This window comes from Clarias gariepinus, chromosome 25, assembly GCF_024256425.1.
Source record: "Clarias gariepinus isolate MV-2021 ecotype Netherlands chromosome 25, CGAR_prim_01v2, whole genome shotgun sequence".
In the NCBI taxonomy this organism is placed as follows: domain Eukaryota; kingdom Metazoa; phylum Chordata; class Actinopteri; order Siluriformes; family Clariidae; genus Clarias; species Clarias gariepinus.
The window spans coordinates 9,926,659-9,940,550 of record NC_071124.1 but is presented as its reverse complement, the minus strand read 5'-3'; the positions used below and the strand labels follow the sequence as shown (position 1 = coordinate 9,940,550).

At 36.4% G+C, this 13,892-nt stretch overlaps 1 protein-coding gene across 1 annotated transcript; it reads right to left on the bottom strand.

Annotated features, from left to right (window-relative positions):
* Window positions 1-394: 394 nt before the first annotated feature.
* trnau1apb (tRNA selenocysteine 1 associated protein 1b) lies at window positions 395-7,349 on the bottom strand. The gene is made up of 9 exons (XM_053486554.1): window positions 7,175-7,349; window positions 5,782-5,879; window positions 5,570-5,669; window positions 4,275-4,327; window positions 4,005-4,136; window positions 3,471-3,590; window positions 2,972-3,209; window positions 1,915-1,957; window positions 395-628 (listed from the first exon to the last, which is right to left on the bottom strand). Exons 1-9 carry the CDS (start codon window positions 7,208-7,210, stop codon window positions 501-503), a joined length of 948 nt encoding a protein of 315 aa, XP_053342529.1. The 5' UTR covers window positions 7,211-7,349; the 3' UTR covers window positions 395-500.
* Window positions 7,350-13,892: the final 6,543 nt, after the last annotated feature.

Below are 13,892 nucleotides of genomic sequence, written 5' to 3'. Positions count from 1 at the left end.
CTCTGAAAATGTACTTGCCCAGCACCATAAATTCCAAATTCAAATGAGGTTATCAATGACCAAGTCAACCCCTGACAGTAATTTTACTTTCTTTTTGCATTGAGGTCTTTAACAACTATGAATTTGATTTCAGATTTTTGTGAGTCTATAGTTGTATAATTTTTTAAACAATGCAATGTTTTTGTCCATGATTAGCTCTAAAATGCTCCCTCTATAATGTCCTATATAACCTTTCACAGTGTCCTCAGGCATAAGTTAATCTCACTGTACTGCATAGTATTTTATAAAATTTATTACATTTCCAGCCAGGTCAAGACTAACCCTTGTGTGTTTATCTTCATTTAAACGATGAAGAAAACAAGAGTGAATACACAAATACAAAAAGACTTTCACATAAAATAGACCAAATGTGTACACTTTTATTTTTGAAAAGAGAGTTGGATAAAAAGGCAAACATTTACAGAAAAAAAAAAGATCTGGATAATCTCAGCAATATTCCATTATGAGATCTCAGATGTGATGCAATCCAAAGGCTGCCAGTAACAATCCCTAAGTGACTCGTACAGCTCCTCACTGCGCTCCATGTACTGTTTGTTTAGGGACTCGACATCCACTGGGGGATTTGGCTCTGGAAGAAAACACAAAGGTCAATTAAGAGAGTTAACAAGTCACGCTCAACACCACAGAGGCTAGGCTTTTCTTCTAGTTTATATCCCAGACATACCCTAGAAATGTACTTTAAACAGGAATTGAGCTATTGAAGACGATGTATTTATGACACCATTTGGATCAATTCCAAAATCTAACCATTTTATTTGCTGGTTACAATGATCAAATACATTAATCGTTAATTAGAATCTCAGACAAATGTTGGATGGTTAGATGGATCGAAGCAAAACTTGCAGCTAATCCAAAAAAAATTTTTAAATGGGGCTTTGAATTTCTGTAAAATTAATGTGTAAATAACAGCTGTATGGCAAACAAAGATATTCAAGGAAAACTATTTCGCACCATGTTTTCTTCCACAGAAGCAATAATCAGCAGTAGTTCTATGAAGGTTAATTTGGTAGAGTAGTATACTGTATGAACAAACATTGTCCCCCAAATCCTAACAAAAATAGTACCACCACTTGGATTTATTTCAACACTCATGACTATTTTTAGCTAACTTTCTTCTGCTCTGCCCCATATACCCGTAGTTGTCCATTAGTATTGCACGAGTGGCAGGCCTTTGGCGTGTTTAGTGAAGATATAGAAACTGATTCTATTTTAGGCCGAAATTTTTTTTAAATAATGTGTATTTAAATCATGCCCTGGCAAAACAAGAAGGGTCGAATTATTGGCCTGCATCAAAGCAATAAATTAGGTTAAGAACTGTCCAATGCATTATTAAATAGTGAAAGAAAAAATTTAAAACCCTTGGTCAAATATATATATATATATATTTTTTTTAAGTAAGGGCAGTTCCACTCACAATGTGATGAGTACTCACGGGATTAAAACTAACCTGTGTATCCATAAGAAAACCAATTTAGAGGCTAACCAAAAAAAAAAAAAGAAAGGTTTTATACTATAGAGCAATGGAAAAAACAGTCATGGTCTCATCTAATGAGACCAGATTGACCATATGGTAGTGACGAATGAATCAAGGAAGCCCATGAAGTGGCCAGTAGTCAACCTCTGGAGGCAATGTTATAATCTGCAGTTGTGTCAGTTGGTCAGATTAAGGAGTCGTGTGAGGAATCGTTTTTTCACATGTGAACTGGCCACCACAGTGTGCAATATTAAAAGCTAAAGGCAGTCAAACTAAATTGTGTGATTTTTCTTTTTTTTTTTAGTATAGATTTAAATCCAAGTTCACATAAACCATTTACACAGTTATAAATCAAATATGATAGACAAGGTTTTCATTACCTTCATTCTCCTCTTCAGCCTCTTCAGTGGCATCTTGGGTTTGCTAAAAATAAAATAAAAATTAATTAAAAGCAGGATTTAAAAAAAGTTAAATTTTTAATCAAGTGGATGAGAGCCATGAAAGTCATGCTAAGGGCTCACTTAATTTTTATCAATTGTGAGGAGCAGCTATTTGAGCTCCACTACACACACCTTTCAGATTGGTTCCTGCATTACGCAACGCGAAAAGCTCACAGCAATGCAAATGAATGCCAGAATGCCTATGGTAGCACTTATAAAGAGATGGTCATTTACTACAGAACCCAAAGTCCAGGTATGGAGCAGAACCTGATTCCACTTCCCCTATAAGCCTAACCTTAACCCATACACCACCATGATGAGGGGTTTTTGCATAGATATGAGCCAAAACAGTAGCTAGGTAGTGTAATATTACCCGGATACTTTGTGTGGATGCATCTGGCTGTGGTGCTGTTGAGTCCCTAAATCCCACTAAGGCATAAAGAGGTTTGAGCAAACCATACATGAAGTGAAGTTTACTAACTAGACTGGCAGTACACCATCAACCTCTTCCTCCTCACACAAGAGTGTATAGCTGCAGCCTAGAGAAATCATTCCAATTCAAGCAGCAAAATGACTAATGAATTGACTTGTCTTGTCTTACATAAGGTCTTCTTATAATGCCTTAGTAAAATGTCATCGGGATGAATTATTCAGCGTATGGGCAGTGCTAAAACCAGGGTTGTGCATCGCAGTTTAGGACATTAAGAATAATATGATTTTTAAATACGAGTCTGTTGCCTGTTTTGGAGGACAGACTGCCTGACGCTTCAACTGGTATCTTAAACTGTAGAAGGTCCTAAAGGCACATAAGGTCTGATATGCCCTAGGCCAGAAGAAGAAAGGGAGGAGATGGCTATTGGACTATGATAATTAAATCAAACACAATGATATTCAGTAATTTTCTAATTTTGTTGAAGGTAACTGAATAAACGCATGCAAGTGTGTTTCAAATGCAGGAGGGTCAAATAGGATTATATAAACATAAATCACTGCTTACCTCGGTGGTTGTCTGCATGTCTGGGGGCACGGGGGGCATTCCCATTGGCGGGGGTGGTCCCATCATTCCATGAGGAACAGGAGGAGGCATTGCATAAGGGTTATAGCCGTAGTTGTAGCCGCTGTACTGATCGTAACCCCACTGTTGGTAGTAATTGTTGTAAGGCTGTTGATAGTACTGCTGCTGGTAATTGCTGTTGTAGGTGTGACTCTGGTTGTGGTAGCTGTTTGTTTTGTTGCTGCAGGTTAAATTACAAAACAGTTTTAGTAAAGTGACATTCTCAGCTTTTTTGCAGAACCCACAGGATAGTTAGCACTTTGTTGCTTTTGCAATATGTAAAGGGGTTTATGATGCATGCACATCAAACATCTAAACCTCCTGAGCAAGAACTCTGAGCCTCACACATCTAGCAGTCTTTTCATCTAGCTAAGCTTTATAAAATGATCACAGCAGTCATGTGACATTTTTTGACGAGAACACCCCTTCCAAAAACATTTACCTTTTGTTGACTGCGATGCTGATTCTGATGGCTTTGCCACCCAGACCTGTAGCATTCTGGAACTCCTCCAGGGCTTTCTTCTGCTCACTTTCATCACCAAACTTCACAAAGCCATAGCCCCTGTGTCATTAACAACAACACTGAAGTGTCAGTATGCAATGTTAGCGTTTCTACACTTTGCACCATGCAGCAATAAATACATATTTCAAAGTTTGTTAAGAATGGTAAAACAATTTTGAAATTAATTTGACGGTAGAACATTTCTTTTACTTTTAACATGAAGTAGCATCACTTCATTTGTGAGCTGCTCTTGCTTATCCTATATGGGAAAAACGATAGTTTTAGCAGATGTAACAAAGGCAAATCACATCTATGTTATAGTTTGGCCCCTTTTTGAGAAAGCAGGATAAATATCAAGCAAAAACAACTAGCTCATAAATCACAACAGTGCTGGCAACAAGTTTCTCTTCACTGCATATTGGTTGGGGGAAAAATGAGTAAGGTGATCAGAATCGGAAAGGAACGTGTTCATACTTTGAATTTCCGTAGGGATCTGTGACAACTTTGCCTCCTTTGCATGAAGGGTATTTTTTCAGGAAGAACTGATGCAGCTGATAATCATCGACTTCTGGTGTCAGGTCGCCAACAAAGACAGAAAACTCAGGCCTGAGACACAAAAGAATCATATAAGTACAAGATATTGTGGATTGTAAGGATTTTGCATTCAAGTAAAACCACAACTTCGCAGTTAGCTATGAAATAAAAAGGGGTGGCATCTGAACATTAAGCATGTGAATAACTCACCCAGGCTCAGGCCTTTTCCCATATGTTGCATAGTTCAGCTTGAACTTTCTGGGCTAAAATAATAATAAAAAAAAATCATCAAACAATAATACAACCATTAAAATCCAAAAAAAAAAAAAAACCTACAAACTATTTCTCTGGAAAGAAAAGAAAATTAAACATACATACGTATGATTACATACCTCCAGCACACAGTAAAGGCTTTATTTCTTCGTTCTTAACACTGACCAGTTTATTCACCAGCTTCAAACAAAGTCATAATATAAACAGCCTCAACCACCTTGATTCGGAAAAAAATTAAGCTCTGTGACTTGAACACTAATGACACATGGGTCTGCATCTGAAAACACTACCAGGTAAAAGTTTGGACACATCTGATTAAATGTACAGATGTATGAACCTTTAACATCAATTTTAAATCGATTTAAGAAGTAATATAAACCTTATCATATTGTGGTGGCCAAAGGTATCAAGAGAACATAATATTTTTCCATGCATTATACTACACCTTGTGCCGACAAAGTAATTTGATCGGAGTAGAGGATTTCTATGAGTGGCGATAATGGACAGTAACAGCACTGGGACTTTGATTCACATGCGCTAATGGTTAATTGAACAGCAAAATTATCAGATTTACAGGACTGTTCACTACCTCCATGGTTTACTCTCCTCAACTTTTAGCGACTTGGGAATAGGGAGAATTTAAAACTAATTTCAGTCCTGCTGCTGATCTATCAGTCAGCAGCTTCACAGTCGCAGTTAGTTGGTTACAGCAAAAGGAAGAATGTGTTGGCGAAGTAAAATAAACAAATCATAATCCATTGATAGTGTTTGAAGAACTATTGTATGAAAGGAATATCACACCTGAGGCCATACTGTTGTGCTGGATATCATCACAGCCATGCTGATAACGACACAATCTTAAGTGTGATTATTGCTTGATTATAATTCTCCCTGAGAAAAGCAAGACTGCAGAACTTGACTGAAAGATATGCATTTTTTAAAGTGTCTTTAAACTTCTTGTATGCATTTTGGTCACTGTACTCAACTAAATTGAACAAATGTATTATTTATATAATGTATAACTCAGTCATACTAGTATTGATAATAATAAACAAAAACATTTAAACAAAACCTAAAGATGTATTCAAACTTTTGACTAATACTGTCTGTACTTTAAGGTGGGGGCCAAGCTTTGGTTAAATAATCTATAATTAATAATGAAACAATATAAAAATATAAATGGTATACTGTTTATCTTAATCATCATCATGAGTGCAAACTTGGTCACTTACAGGATTAGATCCAGGGACAAGCTTGCCGTTGAGCCTCTGGACACATCGGTCAACACTGGCCTCATCTGCCAACTCCACAAAACAATATCCAGCCGAGCCTCTGTGGGAACCAACATGAATTAAAAGCATTATGAATAAATGAATAAATAAATAAATGAATGAATGAAAAGTAAAAAGGCAGAGATGCCTTAACAAATTTCACAGAGTCTTACCCTGTTACCCGATGTGTTATGATTTTAACCCCGTAGGCAGTCTCCCCCATAGTGCTGAAGGCTTGCTTAATGAAATTTTCATCCATGTATGGGTCTAACTGTAAAACACATTAGACTTATTAACTGGAGTAAAAGGGGAAAAAAAATTAAAAAGACACTTTTCCTAGCAATAAGTGCAATAACTTGTTAACCTAAAATGATTATTGAGATTAGTTGCATGTTTTGGGGCAGTCTCTATACTAATTAATATATTATTTGTGTCACTCCCTATTAAATCAACTGCAGGACATGATTAAACCCTGTAGCCATTCTTCTATTAGTTTTTAACATGCAAGAGAATAAACAGAAATGCGAGACTTCTTAGATTGTCCAGCTTAGAAATGTATAAATTAAAGTGTACATGGTACTTGTGGAAAAACCTCATGTGGCCAAACATCCTTTATAATTCTACCGCTCCTGTACCTGTTTTTTCTGCTACCATGAGTGTGGTGTACTGAGAGGCAGTAAACACAGCGGCTGCCATAAAAAGAATAAGAAGGGCGTAATGACATTCGCACATGCCCAGCAGTGAAACAGTATTGCACAGTGAACGGCTCTTGTATAAAGAATGAGGGGAAGGTTAATCCTTAAGCTCAGGAACAAAACACTGGGCATTTGAGGATAGGTCATGAAGTACCAAAGTTTAGAAAATTGATACACAATGTGAGAAGAGTATGGGAATGAAGAAGCAAATATGTAGAACTAACAAACTGCTCATATAATTGTTATGTCTCAGAAATCATTTAAAACAACCATAAATCATGTGACTTTAGGAATCTATGCTATTTCTTTGCCTATGCAAACCCCGTCCCTCCTTTTTCCCCGCCGGGTTTGTGTAACTGGTTAAAATTAAATTAAATTCAGTTCATCGTGATTTGCCATTCATTATACTGTATGTGTATTACAATCGACATACTTTATATATGAAGATCAGCATTTGTCTATATTATTAATCTCTGGATATCATTTTATTTTTAAAGAATGTCTTAAATTTTTCAAATCTAACATCTTGGTCTTTCTCTATTGAGTTTATTAACAGTAAAATAACTTGCTATTTCAACACAAAATCCAAACATTAGCTTAGCAACTAAACATGGGTTAACCTGCGAGTCAGCGTTAGCTTAACAGGCCAAAGAAACCCAGACGACGCGCTAATAATGCACTAAATCACAATAAGGTTCATGTGTAACTCACATTTTCGACACACAAACAAAAGTTATTATATACATTATATAAACGCCATAAAGTAGCTCCACGGCGCGTCTCTATTAAAAGCAGCTGTTTGGCTAAAGTTTGTTAGCTGACTAGCACATGTTGCAAACACGCAAAAATAAATAAAATAATTAAAACTTACATCACCCATCCACAGGCTTGTCATTCTGTTAAACATCTTGGCTGGTTAAATATTCCTAGTACAATAAGAAAACGCGATTCAAGAAGCGCAAGGAATTTGTAAACGACAAGCTTATTAAACCTAGAACACCATACGCATCTTCCTAATATCCTTCCTGCTCTTCTGCTTCTTCTTCTCCGTGTTTCCGGTTCCTGGCGAGTCTCTGGCGCAGAGCCACGGAGCTACCGCCCCTTGCTGGAAATATGTAGTAATGCAGATCAAAGCATGATTTAGATAAAGATTTAGCTGATCAAACATGACCATGGGATTGAGAGTAGAAAATTGCAATCACGTATCATTACTAACATTAGTGACCAAAGGAAAACATTCATGGGATTGATTTTAAGGATTAAATTCTAAATGTGTCAATTTATTGATTATCTAATCAGCCTATGATGTGACAAAGTGCAGTGAAAAAGTAATTGCCCCTTCCTGATTATTATTTTTTTTTTGCATATTTGTCACACCTAAATGATTCAGATCTTCAAACAAATTTAAAAGATAACCCAAGCAAAGATAATTTTTTTGCAAATAAGTCCTTTTACATTCATTTTTAGGCGAGAAGACATTACAAAACAACTCTGTTCACCAACCAACAATTTAAAATGGCCGTCTTTTACTCGTACTTTACATTGCTCACCTATTGAAGGGCAATTTTATTACAGTATTTGCTTGGCAATTACATTAAATCGAGAAAGTCAACCACTATCATGTTTTATAACAGTTATTAATTTGATTCAATCATTATATTTGGGGTGTTAAACTTGCCATTTTTGGTTATTGGAGAATAAATTCAAATTCAAATTTTATTTGTCACATACACAAACATACACAGTACGAAATGTAGTGAAATGCATTTTATGGCTGCCATTGACCCTAGAAGAGAATTAAAGTTTAAAAATAAGAAATAAATATGAATAAAAGAAATACGATAGAAATTAAATAAAAATTAAATTAAACTAGGAAAAATAGAACTAAAAATAAAAATAGAAATAGAAATATGATGTGCAAAAATAGAAATCTACTGTACAAATTGAAATATACTGTGCATACATGCATTACACCTATGCCTAAATGATTTTGACCACGGCATGATTACTGGTGTTAGATGAGCTAGTTTGAGTATTTCTATAAAGAAAAATATTCCATTAAAACATCTTGTTGAAGATAAAGAGAGGTCAACAGAAAATGTCAAGGCTTGTTCGAAATTGCTCTGCAGTAAGCAGAAAAGCATCAAACCTTGAGATGGATGGATTATGACAGCAGAAGACCCCAACAGGCTCCACAGCTATTAACACAAAACTAGAGCAACACAAGAAACAGGTTCCCCAAAAATAAGCAGTTGGAAACCCGAGAGAAAAAAACAAAACAAAAAAAACATAGCCGGCCATGATAAATCCCAATTTGTGAAAATGCACATAGGGGGTATCTTTCTAAATGACCACAAACATACGGTTTCATCAAAATTAAGATGATGGATGAATCAGGACACCAACAGCCTTGATATAATGAAAGAGGTCCTTTATTGCAGGCACTCTACAGTCTAAACAAAAGTTGGACACAAATTTTATACCAATGTCTATGTGCAAAGGACACACTCTAGACCTTATAGATAGTGACCAAGGTTAAGAGAAAAGAAAAACATGAGCAAGGACAAAAACATGATTTTAGGAACAGACATTTATGCATCCTGAGTACACAAAGACATGTACAAAAATCACATGAAACCGAAGTTTTCTGTAATGATTGAATTGTGCCTATTAACACAATATTGAAAAATGTAAATAAACTATGTCATATCAATGTTCCAGGCTGGTTGAGGTGATGTAATGGTGTGGGAAATATTTTCATCACATACTTTGGGCATGTTAAGACAACTATTCATTGATGGAATGTCACAGCCTACTTAAGTGTTGTCGCTGACCATGCGCATTTCTTCATCACCACAATTTACTTACTCACGCTATACCGCTTTATGCTGTATACAGGATGGCGGGGGATCTGGAGCCTATCCCAGGAGACTTAGAGCACAAGGCGAGGTACACCCTGGACATAGTGTTAACCCAGGGCGCAAACAGACACTCACACACTAGCCAATTTAAATGCGGATTAACCCAATCTGCATGTCTTTGGACTGTAGGAGGATTCCAAACACGCACCAAAGAAAACCCACCAAATATGGGGAGAACATGCAAAATCCATAAACACATCAGCTAGAGGTGCAAGGCAACAGTTTTAATGACTAAGCCACTGTGCCACCTGCCATAATTCACACATCTTCTAATGGCAATTGTCTGCGCAATGAACCATGTCACATATGAATCCAGTGGAACACCTTTGAAATGTGGTAAAATGAGCATCTCAGCATGGAAGTGCACTTGGCTGTTCTTTTTTCCTCTGCCCCTTCCAGGGTTCACCATAACTGGTAAGTGGATTTACATCCTGCGTGTGATTTGGGACAGGTTTTTACACCGGATACCCTTCTTGACTCAACCCTACTTATTTAATTTGATCTAAGATCCCACCCCTGAGAGAGCACTGACTTCGCAGTCATGGCATCAACCCCCAGGCTTCCATAAAACAGAGATTTGCCTACTGTTATGAACAGAGAAGAAAAGTGCACTTAAATATTCTGTTGGATTTATTTGATACCAGGATGAATTAGATTATTAAATGAATGTTTCTAACATCTTGTGGAATCCATCATGACATGAAGATTTAAGGCTGTTCTGAGGGTGAAAGTTATGAGTACAAAATGGCTCAGAATATCCCTCTCAATTACTGAGTTTGCGTTTCAGCAACTTATTCTTAACAGTTCTACAATCAATCTCCCTAAACAAACATTAGCAGTAGAACAGATAATGCTGAAGAGCTCAATCACATTAAAAATTACACTGTCATAGTATCCAACCCTTACAAGTCAATTTCTTTAAGTTTCTGCTCTGCTAGATCTCCCAATAATCAATGCTATTATTGGGAAATGGAAGCATCGAGAAGCAAAGACCGCTCAGCCATAAAGCAGTAGACCACACTCACATAAAAAGCAAGGTTATAGAGTGCTAAAGTATAGTGTGTAAACATCACCTGTCCTCTGTTGTTGCATTACTTACTACAGTGTTTGAAGAATATGTTTGGAAGCATTATAAGCACAAGACATGTGTAAAGAATGTACAGGATTCCAGCAAATGGAGCAGAGGAAACAAAAAAAGAATTAGAGTGTGTGGAAGTACTGGAGACACCTACTGGTTTTTAACCCAACAAGGAACAAGAAGAACTTCACAAAATGGGGTTTTAAGGCCTATCAGCTGCAGCTGCAAGCCTAGGATCACAATGAACATTCTGACATCATGCAATCTGAGTGGTGTAGAATACATGGTTAGTGAACTCTGGATTAGTGGAAATGTGATCTATGGAGAAATGAGTCAAACGTCTCTGGCAGTCTGATGGAAGAATCTGGGTTTGGCAAACACCAAGAGAATGCCACCTACACTGGGTTAGCATAGTGCCAACAGTAAACCCTCGTTGAAAAGAGACCAATTATAGTGGAATCTCACAGCTCAGCATTCCAGGCAATGTCTATTCCAGAATTCTAGAGAGGAGACTCCATCCGACAGTTAACCGTAGGACTTGAAAGGAACATTGATTTTATGCAGGTAATGATACAGTGGACCAACTCTTTCCTTTTTTTTTTTTTTTTAACATAGTATCTGCAAGTGGACATGGAAGTACATTTATCTAGACTAGAAGTACTCTCCTAGTTTGTATGTAGGTGTATGATTATGTGCTGTGCTACTTGTCATGGGAACTAATGCAGGATGTATAGGATGGTCTTAGTCTGAATGCAACGATAGATGTGTCTGATTGGTTGGTTTTGAGTCGGTCAAGGGTGTTTCTTGGCTTCATAGAGATGTGAAGTGTGGAGAGTCTCCAGCATTAGAGAACTGGAAAATAAAAGAAATTCCACCTCTCCGACATCTGTGGTAAAGATTCTTTCCCCCCATAACATGTGAGACGCTCCCTTTAAAAGAGCACCATTCTCTACCTGTAAGGATAGAAGTACCTGACGAGTGAGCAAGAGCGTGACAAATCGATCGGGTCAGTTGCAGGAGCATTAAAATCATTATAATGGTCTGTTGGATAAAGCAGTAAAAACTGTTTCTGGACAAGGCTTTCTAGTCAATGTCACCACCCTCACCTACTGTGGGTAATGACAGAAAAAGTTAGCAACCAGAGTAGTGGAAATAAGGTTTCAAACTTGAGTTTGATCTAAAAATCTGTAACAGGGAAGTCCCTTGAGATCAAGGGTAACCTTTACTGCAGGGAAGTTCCCAAAGGTTAGCCAGAGCTTAGATATGTAGTGTTACTCATTCCATGGTATGAAAAAGGAGAGGTACTATCCTTATGAACAGGTTGCATGAGGTCATAGTTTCACACATGCATGGTACATTTATTGTAGTGAAGCTTTGATAAACTAAAAGCACTCACCAAACACTTCAGATGCTCAACATTCAATAGCTTATACAGTATATTGTTGAGCGGACTGATGGCGTGCATCATAATGAGAGGGTGGTAAAACTGCTCGACTGACTTCCAGGATGTAAAATACCTCAGGATTTGTTTGCAAAGATATAATCTGTGCCTATTACAACAAGGCTGAACTGGTGGGGCACTACAGGTATAGATCACCCAGTTTCCCATGCTTTTTAGCAGTCTAGATAATTTAAAGTAAGACTATCACAGTTTGGCTTTTTTTAAATGACAAACAACTGAGACTAATAGATATTCCATACAAAATAAGCTAGATGTAATTGGTTCTTTAAAATAATAACCACTCACTAAATAGGTGGCTGGGGATAAAACAGTTGAGTGATATGACAATCCTAATTTACAGAATTTGTATATAAACTAACATCCCTATTTTTTTTTTTATAACATTACATAAGTGTTTCATTAAAACACAAATTAACTTGTTACAGGTCAATCAAGTTGAGTAAATTTGCGACTTGCAAGAGAATGCAGAATCCCTGTCTCCAATTACATGTTATGTGTATATAAAGAAAAAGAGATGATAAAAACTTTTAATAATCATAATCATCAACTATTTGGAATAAAACAAACCTGACTCTGAGTCAAGATGACCAATGTCTCCAGCAAGCAGCAATCTTGTCGGCAGTGTTACAAACCTGCTATTGCCTATAAAGCAAGTGGCACCTATAAATAGGTCAGAAAATATATAACTGCTTATAAATATAATTAAACTGTTAATAAGAACTCAGCCCTAGCATCAAAGTAATAAATTTCCTTGCAATGTTTTGCAATGACAAGTCGGTTTGAAAAGTCCAACAATTTGTAAGGCTTGTAGCTGCAAAAACACTTTAAAGTTTAAACAGATCATTAAGAGTTAAACAGGACATTTCAAAACAACAAGGTTTAAACAGGACAATTCAATCAAGAAAAAAAAAAACCCTAAACAAAACACCTAAGCCAATGTTATTTTACAACAGAACAGAAATATAATTTAGTGGCTACTAACAAAAATGGTACCATCGTTGACAAGGTTCAATCAAATCATTTATTTTGAACAAACGAGTCATGTTGAACACTGAACAAAAGTATTGATCAACTAATTGATCAGTAAAGTTTGCCATCTGGTTTTATTGCAGATTCATGATACCCTTAACAAGGGGTGAGCTCATTGCTTCAAAAACAATGTATCCCTGCAATATCAGACATGGTTTTAAGAAATTTTGTACTTTTCAAGTGAAGCTAGCTGAAGCCATTCCAATTTCTTTTCTTTTTTTTTTTTTTACATTAAAGGCACATTGGTACGAAAGTAGCAGAGCACACAGTGTTTGCAAGTCTGCAGCGAAATGACTTTCACCGCCTTAACAAAAATGTTATGAAAATGAAACAAATCAAATTAAATTTAAAGGGAAGAAAGAGTAAACATGTAAATGTTGAGCCGAGGATAATTACATCTTGAATTAACTGACAGATTGATGAACGTTAAATCTTCTTAAAAAAAAATTATAATAATCACCTCTCAGATTTTTGCATCTCACTAAACAAACACTTAGCAACATTTTACATGGACTGAAGTAACTATGTACAGACATGCAGATAATGCACATTTACTGTAAAGTGTGTGTGTGTGTGTGTGTGTGTATGTCTGAGATACTAGGGCTGGAAACAATCATACAAAAAAAAAAAAATCTTAAAATGCTCTACATTCCCATAGGCTTTTGAAATGATAATTTCCTTGTGTCCAGTAAGGCAAACATCTAAAGGAATGGTAACAAGTATATTTCCAGCATTAACATTTCTTTAAATAAAGAGAGGCTCACTCTCGCTGCTACTTTTCATCTGTGGTATGAAGTGAAATAAACATCTTATTTCTTTGATAGTAGTATAATTATCTAAGCAAATATATTTATTAAACTTTCATTATTTCTTATCCAAGATGTCTGAAAATAGATTTGCTTCTCCTCGTGGAAATCACATACACAGGATAAACTGAGAATCATGTAACATATGGAATGTTGAAGGCTGTATTGTTTAGCAGGAGACACACTGAAAATGTACACACCGCATGTCCATTACTGGTGGGGATAAAAAAAAGGAAAAAGAAAAAATGTAAAGGATGAAAAGCTTTAAAGATATTCGCACATCTTGGCAGATA

Bases quoted from the DNA above. Each gene is read 5' to 3' on its own strand.
- trnau1apb (XM_053486554.1), bottom strand. From the start codon at position 7,210: ATGTTTAACAGAATGACAAGCCTGTGGATGGGTGAT. The intron at 4,328-5,569 runs GTAAGTGACCAA...TTATTATTTTAG, and splicing joins TTGTCCCTGGATCTAATCCT to CCCAGAAAGTTCAAGCTGAA. The intron at 629-1,914 runs GTAATGAAAACC...GTTTTCTTCCAG, and splicing joins GGCTGAAGAGGAGAATGAAG to AGCCAAATCCCCCAGTGGAT.